At 53.2% G+C, this 17,216-nt stretch overlaps 1 protein-coding gene across 1 annotated transcript; it reads right to left on the bottom strand.

Moving 5' to 3' along the window:
* Positions 1–5: 5 nt before the first annotated feature.
* PAF1 (PAF1 homolog, Paf1/RNA polymerase II complex component) lies at positions 6–15,564 on the bottom strand (the record flags this gene model as incomplete). Its single annotated transcript, XM_015428507.1, has 14 exons — positions 15,428–15,564; positions 13,083–13,112; positions 12,906–12,998; positions 10,254–10,375; positions 9,824–9,890; positions 8,490–8,591; positions 7,274–7,379; positions 6,983–7,051; positions 6,273–6,376; positions 5,323–5,439; positions 3,857–3,985; positions 2,382–2,487; positions 1,947–2,034; positions 6–283 (listed from the first exon to the last, which is right to left on the bottom strand). Coding segments are annotated over exons 1-14 (1,461 nt in total), but the record flags the coding sequence as incomplete, so codon positions are not given.
* Positions 15,565–17,216: the final 1,652 nt, after the last annotated feature.

Below are 17,216 nucleotides of genomic sequence, written 5' to 3'. Positions count from 1 at the left end.
TCCTCCTCCTCCTCGCTGCCGCTCTCCTCTTCCTCCTCCTCGTCCCCCTCGGGGCGGCCCCCCTCCTGCTCAGAGTCCTCGTCGTCGTCGCTGCCGAAGATCTCCTCCTTGTCTCGGGCCGCCCGCTCGTCCTCCTCGCTCTCCTCCTCCTCGGGCGCCCCCTCCGCCTCGCTGGCCTCCCGCTCGCTCTCGCTGGCCGACCGGCCTTCCTCCTCTTCCTCTTCCTCCTCCTCCTCCTCGCTGCCCTCCTTCTCGCTCTCGCTGCCCTTCTCCGGCTCTTCGTCTGGGGAGGAGAAGGGGGGGGGATGAGAGAGATGCTGGCAAGCGGTGTTCCCTCTAATTCCACCTCCCACCCACCCCCAATGAGCAGAGCTGTTCACATCCTAGAATCGTAGGGTTGGAAGGGACCTCCAGGGACACCGTCCCTCCCCCCCCACACACACACACACCCAGTGACCCCTGCTCCATGTCCAGAGGAAGGCGAGGAACCTCCAGGATCTCCACCCGAACCGGCCTGGAGAAAAATGGCTTCCTGACCCCAAAGTGGTGACTGGCATTTCCCTGGGGGTGTCAGAAAGGGCCACGAGAACTAAGTGTCAAACTCGGTCTCTAGTTTGCCATATTTTAGGGGGGGGGGATCCTGCGGAGGGAGGGAAATCCCTGAGGGAGGGGAGTGTGTGGGCGAGTGTGTGAACAGCTCTGTTGTAGTGGCGAAGTAACTCTTCCTAAGATACCTCCCTGGGTCAGGGACAACCTTGGAGCCAAGCTGTGCCTGCTTTGTTTTATAGGTTACAGGCATGTTCCCTCTAAGCTGAATCAGTCTGCGCTCGCTCGCAGTTCTTTAGCCTCCGGCTCACACATTTTTTGTCGTCGCTCAGGGTGGAGGGCTCCAGAGCAAACTAGTTTCTGCAGCGGCCAAATCGCTCGCTCGCACCTTTAATGCAAGTCGCTCACAAAGTAGAATTTTTGCTCACAAGTCTCCACAGCTTAGAGGTAACACTGCTCACAGGTGGGGGTGTAGAGCGCGCGAAAGCTAGGCGGGACGATTGTGGAGTGTGACTGGATGTCACTACGGGGGGGAGGCCCTGTTTGAACTGTCTATATCTTTGGATCCTCCCGCCAGAACCCCATTTCTGACACAGTACTGATCTGGTCCGGAACATCTTTATTTCTCAATAAACAAACCACTGCCAAAGAGAGTGTTGTCGAGAGTAACTCTGCCCAGGAGTCTGACACTGACCACCGAGGCGACCCTTCCTGCCCTCCCTTTTCGTGATCTGCCCGAGTCCACAGTATCGGCGTTGCCGCCAGACGGCCATCTAGCCTCTGCCTGAAAACCTCCAAAGGAGGAGAGCCCACCACCTCCCGAGGAAGCCCGTCCCGCTGAAGAACTGCCAGGAAGTTCTTCCTGACGTTTAGCCAAAAACCCTGCTGATTTCATTTCAACCCGTCGGTTCTGGTCCGACCTTCTAGGTCCTCCCCAGCAGAATATAACTGCTGTCCTCTTCAAGTGGGCCACGGGCAGTGCGAGAACCCGTGCTGTGTTAACGCTCGGCTGCTCACGCCCACAGCGTAGAGGGAACGCCGTCTTGGAAGTCAAACGTCTCAAGGAAGGGAAGACGCAAGGGGGCGCCCTTTGGTATTGGCCAATGGAAAGACAGGAGGCTGAGCTGCGGAGGGAGGGGATTGGCCGGCGTGAGAAAAGCAAGGGGGCGGGGGGGGGGCGGGAGCTGCGTCGGAATAGTCCACCAGGCTTCGGGGTGTGTGTGTGTGGATCGAACCATTCCTCAAAGTAGCTCCCCAAAACCTGTACAGAGGAGACTGGCTGCAGCAGGACAAGGCGATCGTCAGCGCAGTAGGGCACCCTCTCGACCAAACCAAGACCGGAAGGGAGAGAGAACTGTTGCGGGAGGGAAAAGCAGAGGAGCCCCGCAGAAGGACGGTACCTGAACCCTGGGCCTCTTTGCCCAAGTCCATCTCTTCCTCCTCTTCCTCCTCGGGCTCGTGGTTCTCCAGCTGGGCTTTGCGGGCTTCCTAGAAGACAAGGAGACGGGAGCGTGAAGAGGACAAGCGGCCGCCGAATCCCCCCACCCTCGGCGTCCCGAACGGCTGTCTCCCGCCAGCTGCCGCCGATCCCGACTTCCTGTCGGGCGGAGCTTAACCAAGAGGCGCCGGGGCTCAAGTCTACCGCAGGGCTCACGGGTCCCTGTGGTCTCCCCGGGGGGCCAGCGGCTTCTGGGATTTGGTAGCCCCCGGCCGGCCCGTCGCGGGCCAAGGTCGCCCACTGCGATTCTCCCGTTTTGAGTCTCTAGGGAGAGGGGTGCCTCCACTCCAGCGCACAGGGCTGGGGGGGGGGGGGGTGTTTCCGTCCCAATCCCTACCTGAGCCTCCAGCTCTTTCTCGTTCATGTCTCTGTGCTTCACCACCAGGACGGCGTTGGTGCCCGACTGCACCCCGGCCTTGGCGCGCCGCTTGCTCAGCCGCACCCTGGGAGGGAGAGGGAAGCGGCGGGGTTAGGCGGGGGGGAAGGAGCGCGTGGCCCCACACCACCCGGCTGAGATGAGGGACTGTTTTGGACTTGATCCATTTACACCCCGCCTTCCTCCCCGACAGAGGGCCCGAAGCCGCTTACATCCGTTCCCTTCCCTCGCCTCCGTTTTAGCCTCACGACAACCCTGCGAGGTAGGTTGGGCTAGGAGGACGCGATTGGCCCAGGGTCGCTCAGGGAGCTGCCGTGGCACAAGCGGGGATTCGAACCCGGGTCTGCCAGATCCTAGTCAGGAACTCAAAGCGGCAGGGGTCATTTCCTGCGGGAGCGCACAGGAGCGGAGCTACGGCAGTAAAGAGCCCAGGGGGTGGGCACATGCAACAAGTCCCACCCCCTGCTCCCAGCAGCCCTCAGTCAGAGCAAGAAGCAGCCAGGTAAATTGCAGAGCTCCCCCCGGCCCCCCGGTCCAAAACAGTCCAGTGGCACCTTTAAGACCAAGTTTTATTCAGGTACAAGCTCTCCCTCCTCTGCGAGGACAGATCTGCACATCCCCCCCCCCCCAATAGCTAGCAATCCAAAACAGTCCAGTGGCACCTTTAAGACCAAGTTTTATTCAGGTACAAGCTCTCCCTCCTCTGCGAGGACAGATCTGCACATCCCCCCCCCCCCAATAGCTAGCAATCCAAAAGAGTCCAGAGGAGCCTGAGCGGTGGGTGTTGCCTTCTGACACCCTTCCGGTGAGGTCAGGGGGTGTCGCATATGCAAATAAGTTATGCTAATGAGCTCCTGCACCTCTTTTTCTACGAAATGACCCCTGCTAAGTGGTACCCCGTACTGGCTCTCAAAAGCGGTTCTGGACCACTCTGTTCTAAGCAGTGCGCCTTCTCCCGAGGCAAGCCGCTCTGCCCTCCTCAGCTGCCGAAGGCGTGGTCCTCCACCCACCAGGGGGCAGCAACACCCTGGGCCACCCTTCGCGGTCAATGGCTTCCCATCCCTTAGGGCCAGAGGAGGGAGCTGGGAACCAGAACCTCCAGGGAAAGAAGAAGAGATTGGATTGATACCCCATGGCCCTTCACTACCCGAAGGAGTCTTGCCCTTGAGAGTACAGCTCTGAGAGAACTTGTGACTGACCCAAGGTCACACCAGCAGCTGCACATGGAGGAGCAGTGGGGAATCAAACCCGGTTCTCCCACGTTAGAGCCCGCGCTCCTCACCACTACACCAAACTGGGAAGCCCGAAGAAGTGCCACCCGTCAGCCGGTCTCTGATGCAGTGCCAGAGTGAGAACCGGACTGGCCGGCACCACGCCCCAACTCCTTCGCTCGTTTTTTCTGCCCCCAAATCCTCCGTTGGGCCCACCCCCCTCACCTGGTCTCCAGCTCATTGTAATAGACCCCGTCGCCCTCGCGGAAGATGAAAAAGTAGTTCTCCTCGTAGCCTTTGCTGGCCTTGTTCTTCACGTTCCAGTTATACTCTCGAGCAATCTTATATTCATACCTGGGGAGGGGGGAAGAGAAGAATTAGTGGCCTCAAACCGCCCCCTGCAGAGGAAGCCTATCCAGAAAGTAGCCACAGACCTCTCCCACGCATTTCCAAGATACTTTTTCAATCGTTTCTAGTCCTTATGCCTTCTAGTCCTTATGCCTGAGTAGCTGTTGGCTTGCATCTTTCCAAACCTAAATCAGATTTCTGTAGCCAGCAGAGGGAGACGGACCGCTTTCAACAGCTGGGGCTTCGACACCCAGCAGGATCCGGCACACAATGCAACAGTTTGCTACTGGCGAGGAGGAGGAGGATGGATTTCTACCCCGCCCTTCACTACCCAAAGGAATCTCAAAGCAGCTTACAATCTCCTTCCCCTTCCCCTCCCCACAACAGACACACTGTGAGCAGTGCTCCCTCTAAGCTGAGTTAGTGGGAGCTAGCGCACAGTTTTTAGGCTCTGGCTCACACTTTTTCATTTTAGCTCAGGAAGGACGGCTCCAGAGCAAACTAATTTATACAGCAGTCCAATCGCTCGCTCACAACTTTAATGCCAGGAGCTCACAAAGTAGAATTTCTGCTCACAAGACTCCACAGCTTAGAGGGAGCACTGCCTGTGAGGTAGGTGGGGCTGAGAGAGCTCTGACAGAAACTGCTCCCGAGAGAGCAGCTCTGAGAGAACTTGTGACTGACCCAAGGTCATCGAGCAGCTACATTCGGAGGAGGAGTGGGGAATCAAACCCGGTTCTCCCAGATTTGAATCCGCACTCCTAATCACTACACCAAATTTACAGTTTCATAATTTGGTTTAAACAGGATTCAGTGGCATAGATGCTAACTATCCTGGTGCAGAACTGAGGGTGGGCGACGTGGCATTGTTCTCAGAAGGACGTGGAGAGTTATGCCAAGAACAGGGCACTCCCTTGCTTGCCCCGAGCGGTACCCCAAAGACAGGCCTTGTTTTTACAAAAGTGATCAGGCTGGGTGCGGGCCACTCCAGATCGGAGGAATGTTGAGACCTCAACATTACTGAATTCTCATCAGTACAAATCCATTCCCTACATAATAGAAATCTGGCGTGCTAGGGGCCAGGCTGGGTCACTCTCCTCCTTCCTGATCTGCTAGTTTTCTACATAAAGGAATCCCCTCTCACATATCTGAACTATCCCATGCCTTCTAATCAGTGGTGGCAGGTGGGAAACTCTGTTGAGCACTTAACGAACGCGAGAACTCGGCTTCTGCTCAGAGGACACCGATGTTGGGTATCTTGGGAATGTTTCGGGGAAGAAGGGGCTCTCCTTTTCAATCCTGGCTCTCTGGACCAAATCCCACCCTCCTGCCCAGCCACGTACACGTCCTCGGGAGCGTAATCCATTTCTTCATCCTGGTCGCGTTTCCGCTTCCGCATCGTGTCATCCACCGGGAGGAAATAGGCCACGAACTGGTTTCCTTCCTCGTCCATCATGCCCCTGAAGGAGAGAAGGTTTGGACGGGTTAATCAGCCAGAGGTCCTCAGGTATGAGTCAGTTATTCAAGGGGGGGGTGGGGTGGGTGGGAAGAAGGATTTTGGACAGGTGCGTCAACCAAAGCCGAGATGCTCCGCTGCCACCCGTGCTACGTGCAAAAGAAAGGATTTTCCCGCTGGGCACCTTTTCAGTGTTACAGCGAACAGCCAAACACTTCTGTAGCTGAACAGCTATTCCATTCCTCCAGCATGAGTTATTACTAGAACTGCGAGCTGTGGGAACTTTTCACAGTTGGCTTTACAGTTAGCAGTAAATCATTTTAATGTGTCTTCTGTAAGCTGCAGACGGAGTTAAGTTTTTCTAAGAGCGTGGAGTGTAACATGCGTAATAATAAAGGATAACAAGTTGCGGTTTGGGGAGAGCGAGTTGCAGTTTGGGGAGAGCGAGTTGCAGTCTGGGGAGAGCGAGTTGCAGTCTGGGGAGAGCAAGTTGCAGTCTGGGGAGAGCGAGCTGCAGTCTGGGGAGAGCGAGCTGCAGTCTGGGGAGAGCGAGTTGCAGTCAGTCTGGGGAGAGCGAGTTGCAGTCAGTCTGGGGAGAGCGAGCTGCAGTCAGTCTGGGGAGAGCGAGCTGCAATTTGGGAGGTCACCCGTTCGAATCTCACCAGAAGGCTTTTGTCCAAGACACGGTTCTCTTGGCTTCAACGCCCTACCTTTGTGGTTACTGACGCAGGCTGACGTTTTGAAGCAAGGTGATGACGGGAACGCAAAGCACAATGAAGGCTGAAAGTGCCAGGCGTGTTTCTCATCCGTATTGGGAGGGGTGGTGGGGGTGGTTACCTGATCATAGCCTGAGACATCATCTCAAGGGCAGCTGCCCCGCTGGTGTCCTTCGGTGCCGGGTCAGAGTCAAAGATGACCTGAGCGCAAGGGTTGATCCACATCTGGACAGGGAAGAAAGAGAGTGATGTTTCTATGACAGTCAGGGGGCCCCCCAAAGGAAGCACAGCTGGCCTGACCCACATACGGGGGGCGGGGAATCCTGCCCAATGTAACCCCAAGTCTGGCTATAACTTCACTTTGAGGTGGATAACACCAGAGAGAAGAGAACCTGGGAATCACAGCCCATCCAATCCAACACTCTGTGTCATCCGATGGCCAAAAATACCAGCTGCCATCAGGAGGTCCACCGGCGGGGCCAGAACTCCAAAAGCCCTCCCAAGAACCAAGAAAACAGAGCACCACTGCCCCAGACAGAGTGTTCCACCTAAAGCCCCCTCTTTTAACCAACAGCTCCTATTCTCTTATTCATATTCTTTTTGGATCTGCTCTGATCTTCCCAGGGGAGGAAATCCCATTAAAGGGAAGGGGAGAAGCTATATGTGAGAGATCTGTATCAACAGAATAGGCGGTGGCTTTGTTGGCCCCGGGTGAGAGTTCCAAAGTGCTCGTTCAAGATGCGAATCCCCCCCTGCAAGCTGTGTGGAAGTCCAATCCCCCCCCCCATTCCACTTCTGGTCTTGTTCAAACACCCCTCGACCCGATCTTACCTTGAAGTCGGGGAACACCGGCATGACCTCCACAGGAGTCACCCGAGGCTTGCTGTAGTGTTGAGCAATCTGGAGACAGAAGCAAATTGGGAAAAGAAATCCGGAATTAAAAGGAACGGGGGGGGGGGGGAGTGAGAGTTCAAAGAAAGAGTCCAAAGAAACCATTCTCTTTCCAAACGCGACTTCTCTCCCTGTGGCTGGGATATTTCCCCCACGCCAAATCCTCTTTTGAAGCCCTCGGCCCACCCTGTCCCGACACCCCAGCGAGTTCCCCGGCGTAGGCCGGCTCACCGATTTCTGAGCGTCCTCGAAGGTCTTCTCGATGGCTGCTATTTGACTGTCTCTGTCCTTGTAGATTTCCTCTTCTGTGAACTGCTGCTTGACGGAGACGCCGATCCTGAGACAGAGAGAGAGAGAGGGAAATGAGAAAAGGGATAATCCGGGAGGCGTTAACGGCCGCTTGGGGCCTGGGCCATTCAGGAGAGAGCAGCCGGAGGGGCCTTCGGGACTCCCTGCCTCATGAAGCTTAGCTGTCGCCCTCTCTGCTAGCCTCCCGGAGGCAAAGGGCAAGGCGTCGCTCTTCGATCTGGCTTGAGGTCAATTTTCAAAGCCTTTTATTGGCGCATAGATAGATAGATAGATAGATAGATAGATAGATAGATAGATAGATAGATAGATGATAGATAGAGTAATCTAAATACAAAATCATGCAGAGTAAAATTAAAATTGCAGAGTAACATCATAATAAAACCTAATTCATAATATCACTTATCAGGCCGTAGGACCGTGACACTGCAGAAAAACTTTGCTACTATTTTCAGTTATTTCTGTATCTGGATTATCGAGCAAGAAGAGGAGCTTAAAATCATCAGGGGTCTTTAAACGTTGGCCTAATATGGGATACAGAAGATCCCGACGGGATCCCTCTGGAGGAGGACACGGACGACAGTCTCAACGCAGTCCTTCATACAAGGACAGCCCCTGCTCGGATAGGGAATCCTTTGGAATCCGCCAGACAAGATAGCTGAAGGAAGAACACTAAACCCAGCCAAGGAGATGGCTCTACGCAAATTTGGAGCTATGAGTTGATAGAGGAATACTGCTGGAAGATTTGCATTAGGAACGATCCCCAGATTTGAGGGAGAACAGGTTGGTTTGAAGTTCATTCTCACAGGGCTTTGGTTTCCGACTCCCAGTTTTGGGGACACCGCTGCGCTGTCCGATTCCTGAACCCTTATTTCGTTTTGGAGACCTGAACGTTGGAGTCCTGCTCTGGACGGCGGGGTGCCTCGAGCGGCCTTTCTAGGCTGGCGAGAAACCTTCTCGCGAGCAAGTGGCAAAGGGGCCCCCCGGAACAGCTCCCCAGGAACATGCGCTCCCCCCTCCCCGGGGCTTTGCGGTCACCGTTCTGTCCGTTTCCGCTTCCTCGCCGAGTCGGAAAGCGCGGCAGGATCTTCACAAACCCTAACCAGGAACGTCACCAAACCTGCCGGGTGCTTATACTCACTTGACCTCTGGCTTCTCATTGGAGACCCCGTAGCGGTTGAACTCGGTGGAGATGTATTCGGTCTTCCTCATCCACGGCACCACCTTGGCATGCTGCTGGGAGCTGTTTTGGGGGTGGGGTGGGGGGAGAATGAACAGGGCATGGGTCAGGGGGCCCCTCCCTCCGGAGGCCATTTCTGGGCATTGCAAACCAAGAATCCCTCCCGCCAGAGCCAGCTTGGCGCAGTGGTTAAGAGCGGGGGGACTCTAATCTGGGAGAACCAGGTTTGATTCCCCACTCCTCCTCCACATGCAGCCAGCTGGGTGACCTTGGGCCAGTCACAAGTTCTCTCAGAGCTGTCTCTCTCAAGGGAAGTCCTCAAAAGAGCTCTCTCAGCCCCACCTACCTCACAGGGTGTCTGTTGTGGGGAGAGGAAGGGAAGGAGATTGTAAGCCCCTTTGAGACTCCGAGTAGAGGGCGGGGTATAAATCCAATCTCCTTCTTTTAATGTTTCTAGACCTCTTGGCTTAATAATAGACATCAGGCATAACGGGGGGGGGGCTTGCACAATTTGCTCCTCCCTCTAATTAAGAGAAGCAGGATTACGCAAAAACCATTGATGGTTTCACTAACATCATTTGGGCTATCTGCTGTTCTGCACTAGGGTTCCCAGGTCCAGGAGCGGCAGGGAGGCCCAACTTTCATACAATGTCTCGTCTACATCACTGCCCATGTGACGCAGAAGTGACATCACCGCTTCTGGGATGTCGGGGTGACGCTCTGGTATTTGGGCAAAAACTCTATGGTAAATTTGGCTTCTACCATAGAGTTTTTGCCCAAATACTAGAGTGTCACCCCCGATGTCCTGGAAGTGATGACGTCACTTCCGAGTCATGTGGGTAATGACGCTGGATCTCTCTCTCTTTCTGGGTGAGTCCCCCCCCCGCCAGGCCTTTCGCTGAGGCAGCAGGCGTCCACGTACAGCCTCCCACGAGGTTGCCATCTCCTACCTCTCTAATAACGGGACCTGAGGTCTTCAGAATGTACTGTTATTAGACAGTCAACATGGAATGTTTCCTTCAGGAGTTGATAAGTAGTGATTGATAAGAATAGGGATTGCCGCACGCTCAGATAAAGCAAATATCGTGAAACGGATTGCTTACGTTGCGCAGCATTTGTTAGCGTCTGAGCGATAATAGAAGAAAATCTTCTACAGAAATTACTACAGTAAACATTTCTGCAACTGATCTTTATCGACCCTTTGTTATTTTTGTCATGGATGTTTTTGGAATTCCTCCTCCAGCCAGTCAATGACAAGATTTAAATTAGGGCACTGGGGCGGGGAGAAGGAGTACCGTTTGGAACTGGTTGGCGCCTGGATCTCCTCTTCCAGCAGTTTCTCATCGGCTGGATCTAGGAGAACTACAGGAAACAAAAAAGGGGGGCGCTGCAGTCAGGGAGGGCGGGGCTGCTAGCCCATGTCTCCCCTCCACCACCCCGTGTCGGCAGCCGTCAACAGCCTGGTTTGTGCTGTCGATAACAGCTCAGTTTGTTAACCCAAGACAGCCGCGCGACAACGTCCCAGTGATGCGTGAACGACGGTTGGTTTGACGGAGCAAAAGCATAGCTGGTTTTGCCCCGTGTCGAGGGGCCTGCAATTCACCGTGTGGGTTGCCCCTCACCCAAGACTCACTCCCCACCACCGGAACCCGCCCGCCCGCTGGATTACGCGCTTTGTAGTGTGCACGGGTCCCTCCCCCCCCAGACCCAGACCGCGACTCTCACCGCTGGGATCGATGCGGTACGTGTCGGGGTTGATCAAGTCGATGGTGACCCCGAGATCGGGCTCTGTCAGCAAGTCGTGTTTGTGCTGCTTCTCCAATGAGGTGGCTTTGTACTGGACAAACCTACGGGCCGATGTTTAAAAAGAAAAAAAGGCATTTCAACCTGCAGAAGATGTGCCCCCAACCATCAGAAGGAGCCTATTCGTGGTTTCTTCAGAAATAACAAGCTCAGCTTTACGTTAGGCTAAATCACTCAAGACCTGGATGGCCTTAGCTGGCCTGATCTCACGATCTCAGAAGCTAAGCAGGGTCGGCCCTGGTTAGTACTTGGATGGGAGACCTCCAAGGAAGTCCAGGGTTGCTATGCAGAGGCAGGCAGTGGCCAACCACCTCTGTCTGTCTCTTTTCCTATGACTTGACGGCACTGTACACACACACACACACACAGATTGCTCAAGTTTTGTCCAGTTAATTGATTATACATTAACTGATTCCGTCTGCATAAACACACATCCAAACAGAAACGGGAATTCGCTTTATTGGAAGTTCTGCGGTCACCGTTTGTTGACGACCAAAATATTCTTAAAACGCATACCTTACTAACCTTTTTTCCCCCAATTTACATTTTATTGAGAACTAACAAACAAGCAACACCATATACACACGATGCTTGAAAATAGTAATATACATAGGTGAAGGTAAAGGTTTCCCTTGCTCGAAAGCCAGGTGACTCCGACTCTAGGGTTGCAGTGCTCATCTCTGTTTCCAAGCCAAAGAGCCGGCGCTGTCCGAAGACGTTTCCGTGGTCATGTGACCGGCATAACCGGGGGCCGCTCAGAGACCCAAGGGAGGGGTTCGAGCGGGGTAGAAGTTGAAGGTATAAATAAATAAATAAACACCAAGGCGCACGGAACGCGGTTACCTTCCCACCGAAGTGGTACCTATTTATCTACTTGCAATTTCTTGCTTTCAAACTGCTAGGTTGGCAAGAGCTGGAACCAGAGATGGGAGCTCACTCCATTATGCGGCAATCGGGTCTCAAACTGCTGAACTACCGACCTTCCAGCCTGCAGTTCAGCATCTTAACTACCACACCACATAATATACATGCAATGCGTATAACAAAATAAAACAAATAACAACGTACCAGATCACTGGGTAATTAACCAGTGATCAGTCTATATAGTTGTGTAATCACTTAGTAAGACATATAAACATTATATTCCAAGATGTACCACCAATTGGGGAATTTCCCCTTGAGACAACAAGTAATCAAGAATAGATAACCATAGAGAGGAAAAAAAGGACTGTCTAGAGGGCTTAAATATGTTATCCAGATTATCTGTGAGCTTCACCATGATGTACAATTTCCATAGTTTTTGTTGCCACTGTGAGACTGTAGGGGGTTGTGCTGATTCCCAGGCTAGGGCAATGGTGTTTGTAGCTGCATATATTAATAAAGCCACCCTTTCTCTAAGTGAATATTAGCATGTCAAGGATTTCCAGTCTCCAAAGAGCAAATGCTCTGGCGTAAGAGTAAGATCCAGATTTCACACTGGTTCATGGCTCTTTTTGTAGCAGGAACTTCTTTGCATATTAGGCCACACACCCCTAATGTAGCCAATCCTCCAAGAGCTTACAGTAGCCCCTGTAAGAAGAGCTCTGTAAGCTCTTGGAGGATTGGCTACATTAGGGGTGTGTCGCTTAATACGTAAATGAGTACCTGCTACAAAAAGAGCCCTGCATGACGGTCACCCCTAAAAATTTACCCCACGCTTCCAAAGCATTGAACCCAAAACGTTGGAAAAATTGTGGGGATATAGGAAGTTACCTTCATCGTTGGATCTTCTCCCCTAAGATTGCCCCTTTGGGGGAATCTATATTAATAAAGGTTAAATCCATTACAAGTCTGGACCGTACTAACCTTTTTGAACACACACACACACACACCAAGTTCACCAATTTTTTAAATTACATTTTCCACAACCAGCATGTTTCTGTACCCTCTGCTGCACCCCCCCACACACACACACCAGAGGAAGCACCCCACTGCTTAGACCCTCCGCGGGACTTTCCACAGTCCTGCAGGGCCTGCAAGACGGAGCTCTTCCACCAGGCATATAACTAGGGGCCACCGCCACCTTAGTGCACAGCCCGTCACATCGTTGACCTCAGCAGCTGCCTCAAGAACGAGCAAAATAATATCCAAACCAGGGCTCTTTTCATAGCAGGAAACCTTTGCATATTAGGCGACACACCCCTAATGTAGCCAATCCTCCAAGAGCTCACAGTAGCCCCTGTAAGAAGAGCTCTGTAAGCTCTTGGAGGATTGGCTACATTAGGGGGTTTGTGGCCTAATATGCAAAGGAGTCCCTGCTACAAAAAGAGCCCTGAATCTCCAAACACTTCTGTGGAATAACATCGAAGCACCTTCGTTTGAAAACATCTCCTTTGTTTATCTTTAACGGCTGCCAGTACTCTGTGACATTTGTAATGCACTATTCTAAACTGCTGTGTGTAGATTCCGTACTATTTATGCTTTTATTCTGCACTGTTGTATCGCTGTTGGAAGCCGCCCTGAGCCCGCTTTCCGAGGAGGGTGGGGTATCAATCTGACTATAAAGAAATCAATCAATCAATAAAGTCGCCGTACCTGTTCTGGTCGAAGGGGTAGGTGATGAACTTGGGGTCGAAGGGGATGTCGGGAAGGCTGTTGCCGTACTTCACGCGACACACCACCCCCGATCTGCAAAGAGAGGCGGGAGGCGTAAGCCCGGCGGCCCCGCTCCAAGCAGGGGACGGGAAAGGGGGGAACAGAGAGGACCCTTACCTCTCGGGGAGCGTCCGGTGGGAGTTGGGCCTGAAGAGGGGGAAAAAAGACAAGACGTTGTAAGAGAATTTCAATAGTAAAAGGTTTGGATCAGAGAGCAGAATGCTGCGGCCAGGCTGTTGGTGGGCGTCCCTAGGCGGGAGCACATCCGGCCCGTGCTGAAAGCGCTGCACTGGCTGCCTGTAGCATACCGGATTCGCTTCAAAGTGCTGGTGCTCACCTTTAAAGCCCTACATGGCCAGGGTCCGACATACCTGAGGGACTGCCTTTCCCCACATATCCCCCAAAGAGCACGTCGGTCGGGGACACAACATCACCTGGTGACCCCAGGCCCCAGGGAGGCCAGTCTTACTGCAACTAGGGCCAGGGCCTTCTCAGTGGTGGCTCCTACCTGGTGGAACGAGCTCTTGGGGGAGATCAGGGCCCTGCGGGCTCTGTCTGGAACTCATTTCTGTCTTTTAATTGATTGATATTTATGTTATATGTTTATATAGCTTTTAATCGTATTTATGACATGTTGTGTAAGCCACCCTGAGCTCGCCGTTGCGGGGGCCGGGCGGGATAAAACTGAAAAAATAAATAGATTATAAGTAGAGTCCTGCTAAGTCAGACCTGTCTGGCCCAGCACCCCGTTTCCAAGCCCGGCCAGGCAGTAGCCCACTGTCAGAACCTCCGTGTAGCACGCAAAAGGTCCCGGGTTCAATCCCTGGAAACCTCTCCAGCTAAAAGGATCGGGCAGGAGGTGATGGGAAAAGCCTTTCTCCCCCTCCACATCCTCGAGAAGAAGATTGGATGCCCTTCACTACCCAAAGGTGTCTCAGATTGGCTTACAAACTCCTTTCCCTTCCTCTCCCCACAACAGACAGGCACCCTGTGAGGTCGGTGGGGCTGAGAGAGCTCTTTCCAAAACTGTCCTTGAGAGGACAGCTCTGACAGAACTATGGCTTGGCCAAGGTCATCCAGCAGGTTCAAGTGGAGGAGTGGGGGAATCAAACCCGGTTCCTCCCAGATTAGAGTCCACGCACTTAACCACTACACCAAACTGGCTCTCAAAAGCCAAGTCCTGTCAGTACAGACAACCCTGCCCTTGATAAAACCAGTGTCCTGACCTAAGCAAAGGGCAGTTTCGTGGGCATTCAGACACTTCCAAGGAGCCCGCAAGCAGCCAGCACGGTGGCAGCCACCCTTTCTTGTTGCTTGCCCCCAGGATCTGACAGCAAAGTGGTATACTGCCTCTGGTCATGGAGGTTCCATCAAGCCATGGCTAACAGTCTCTAATGAGCCCTCTCCTCCTCCTCCTCCTCCTAGTCCACCTGCCTGTCCTACCGCCCCCCCCCCCAAATGCATCTCAGCAAGAAGCCATCGCAACCAGCGTCTTGTTGTAGGACAAGGGGAAAAGAATATGATTTCCGAATGTGATTTCTGACACTCTCGCCCGACTACATGGTAACGAATGATATTCTCCCTGCTAAACAGATCTATCATAAATGGCTGTATTTATAGGTTGTAGCAGTTGTTCTATAATGGTCGGACTCATGGTGATTTACGAATGCTGTATGGAGGGAATAGATGTTAGAAATGCTAGCAATTATTCTTATTAATTTAGAAGCAAAAAGTATTTGATGTATGTAAAGTTTATGTTATTAACAAAAAATAATAAAAACTTTAAACAAAAAAAAAGTTTAATCATAGTAGATCCAGATCTTGGTATGTAACCTAGAACCTTCTGATTAGAGAAATTTATGGCAGGACATACATGTCATAACTGCACTTTTGTGTATAAGAAGCTTCTATAGAAGTAATTAGGAAGCAACAAGCATGGGACGCTATTTAGAAGTCGCATAGCTGCCGAGAGCACCCACTTGCACCTATTCATCTACTTGCAATTCCTTGCTTTCAAACTGCGAGGTTGGCAGGTACTGGTTAGAGACTCTTTAATGTGCAAACGATACGCGATGTCCTTTGGGGGTAGAAGACCTTCTCTGCCCTTCCTGGTTACGGCGGAATACGGCCTTGGAATGGCTGGGGTGCTATAAGGCACTCAGCCCCCTGCATTTCCCTGTCTTCCGTGCATTAAAACAGATCTTCCTCTCACTCGTTGGGACTCCGACGGTGTGTCATTTTGCAATTTTGCAACGGGAGCACGCAGATTTGTGCATCCTTGTGGCGGTGCGTTCCACAAGCCTGGTTGGGCATGCGCACTTCCCGCGCCCCCCCAATCACGGATCCCTCCTTCCCCCCTCCCCATTCGACAGCGAGGGACCCAGGCGTCCGGGAACCCCCCCCCCCTTCTCCCCTCCATCCCAGCGGGGACCCAGGCGTCCGAGGGGGCGTGACGTCAGTACCTGTGGCCCGGCTCCTCCCGCTGCGCCTGAGTCTGGATGGTGGGCGCCATCGCGGTCCCGGGAGCGTCGACGGGCGGCCGTGGGAGGGGCTACAACGCACTTCCGGTCGCGCCGCTGGGCCTCCTGGGAAATGCAGTCCGGCGCGGGGCGGCACTTCCGGCCTGCGGGTCTGAGCGCCGCACGACGGGAGATTTTTTTAAAAGCTGGATTGATTACGAGGGAAACGGCCGCCTCTTCCGCCGGAGTTTGTTTGCCAGGCACGCTGGGGAAAGGCCGCGGCCCACCGCGCGTTGCCTACTGGGAGAAGCCGCCCCGCCCCAGGACGACGCTACCGTACAGTCTGGCCGCAGTGCACGCTGGGAGGCGCCGCGTTGCATGCCGGGAGCGGTAGTCCCCTGAGGCGAGAAGGAAGCATGGCGGCCGCACCGCCTCAGCAGCAGCAGCCGCTGGCCCAGGCTCCGGCTCAGGGGACGCCTCCTGCCGCCTCCGGGGCTCCCCCCGGGCAGCAACCGCCGCCCCAGGCCTCCGCAGCGGCCGGCGCGCCTCAACTGCAGGCCCCATCCGGGCTCCAAGTGGCCGCGCAGGCGCAGGACTTCGACCCGGTCCAGCGGTTCCGCCTGTTGCTGCCGCAGCTGAAGGAGAGCCTGCAGGTGAGGGGGCGGGGCAAGCGGCGCGCAGGGGGGGCGGGGCCTGGTGTCCGGGGAGACGGGGCCTAGGCGGTTGCCATGGCAGCCTGGACCAAAATTTGAGTTGTGGGGGTGTAGGCCTTTCCCCCCTTTTATTTCATTGTAGTTCAGGAGGGTGATTCTGGGTGAGGAAGGATCACAGTGTTTGTGCAAAAATTTATGGTTGCCGCCTTTGGGAAATTCTTGCAGATGTTAGGGCAGGAGCTTCTGTTTTGCTTAGACTCTATGGTATGGCCTCTGGAGGGGCTAGGGTTGCCAGCCTCCAGGTGGGGCCTGGAGGCCTCCCGCTTTAACCACTGATCCCCCACTGACAGATGTCAGCTCCCCCAAAGGGAAATGGCTGCTTGGAAGGGTGGACTCTACAGCATTGTATACTCTGCTGTTGAACCCGTGCTTCCCTTCCTTTATTATTAATAAAGTTCTAGATTTGGTTCTACTCTACAGGATTGTTGTGCCGAGTATTTTCTCAAATTGGGCTGGGGAAACACAAACTGAAGATGGGATTTCAGAAACCCCATCTTCAGTTTGTGTTTCCCCAGCCCAGTTTGAGAAAACACTGCACAACAATCCTGTAGAGTAGAACCAGATCTGGAACTTTATTAATAATAAAGGAGGGAAGCACGGGTTCAACAAGATTTTGGATCCCACAGCTCTCCCTAAGCTTACAATGGGAGACATAGGGTTTTATACTCCATATGACGCTTACAAATAAATCATAATTATTGCTTCCGTCAAACTTTGTCGTATGTTCGTCATACATTTCTGATTGGGTCTGGACCTGTGGAGCTGGATATCCTCAGGCGAAAATGTACCTCCTTCATTTAGACAATGGGCCTTTTTCTTCTCAGGCTATGAAATACTCTAAGTATCTAATCTAGCAGATATGGATACACAGTGGTGTGTGTGTTCTTCCTCTAACGTAGGCTAAATGGCATCAGGAACATGCACAGTTATAGTTGGCCAGAACTAGAGATGTGAAGGCCCAGAAAGAAAGCAGGAAAATTCGGGGAAAAACCCATTTTTTTCCTAAAGCCTTTTTTATTTTTTTCTGAAAAATTTTTTAAAAAAAGAAAGGAAATTGATTATGGAACGATTTATTTTAA

The sequence above is a fragment of the Gekko japonicus genome, unplaced genomic scaffold (genome assembly GCF_001447785.1).
Source record: "Gekko japonicus isolate JY-2015 unplaced genomic scaffold, Gekko_japonicus_V1.1 scaffold7317, whole genome shotgun sequence".
In the NCBI taxonomy this organism is placed as follows: domain Eukaryota; kingdom Metazoa; phylum Chordata; class Lepidosauria; order Squamata; family Gekkonidae; genus Gekko; species Gekko japonicus.
This window is presented reverse-complemented; position numbering and strand designations above follow the sequence as displayed.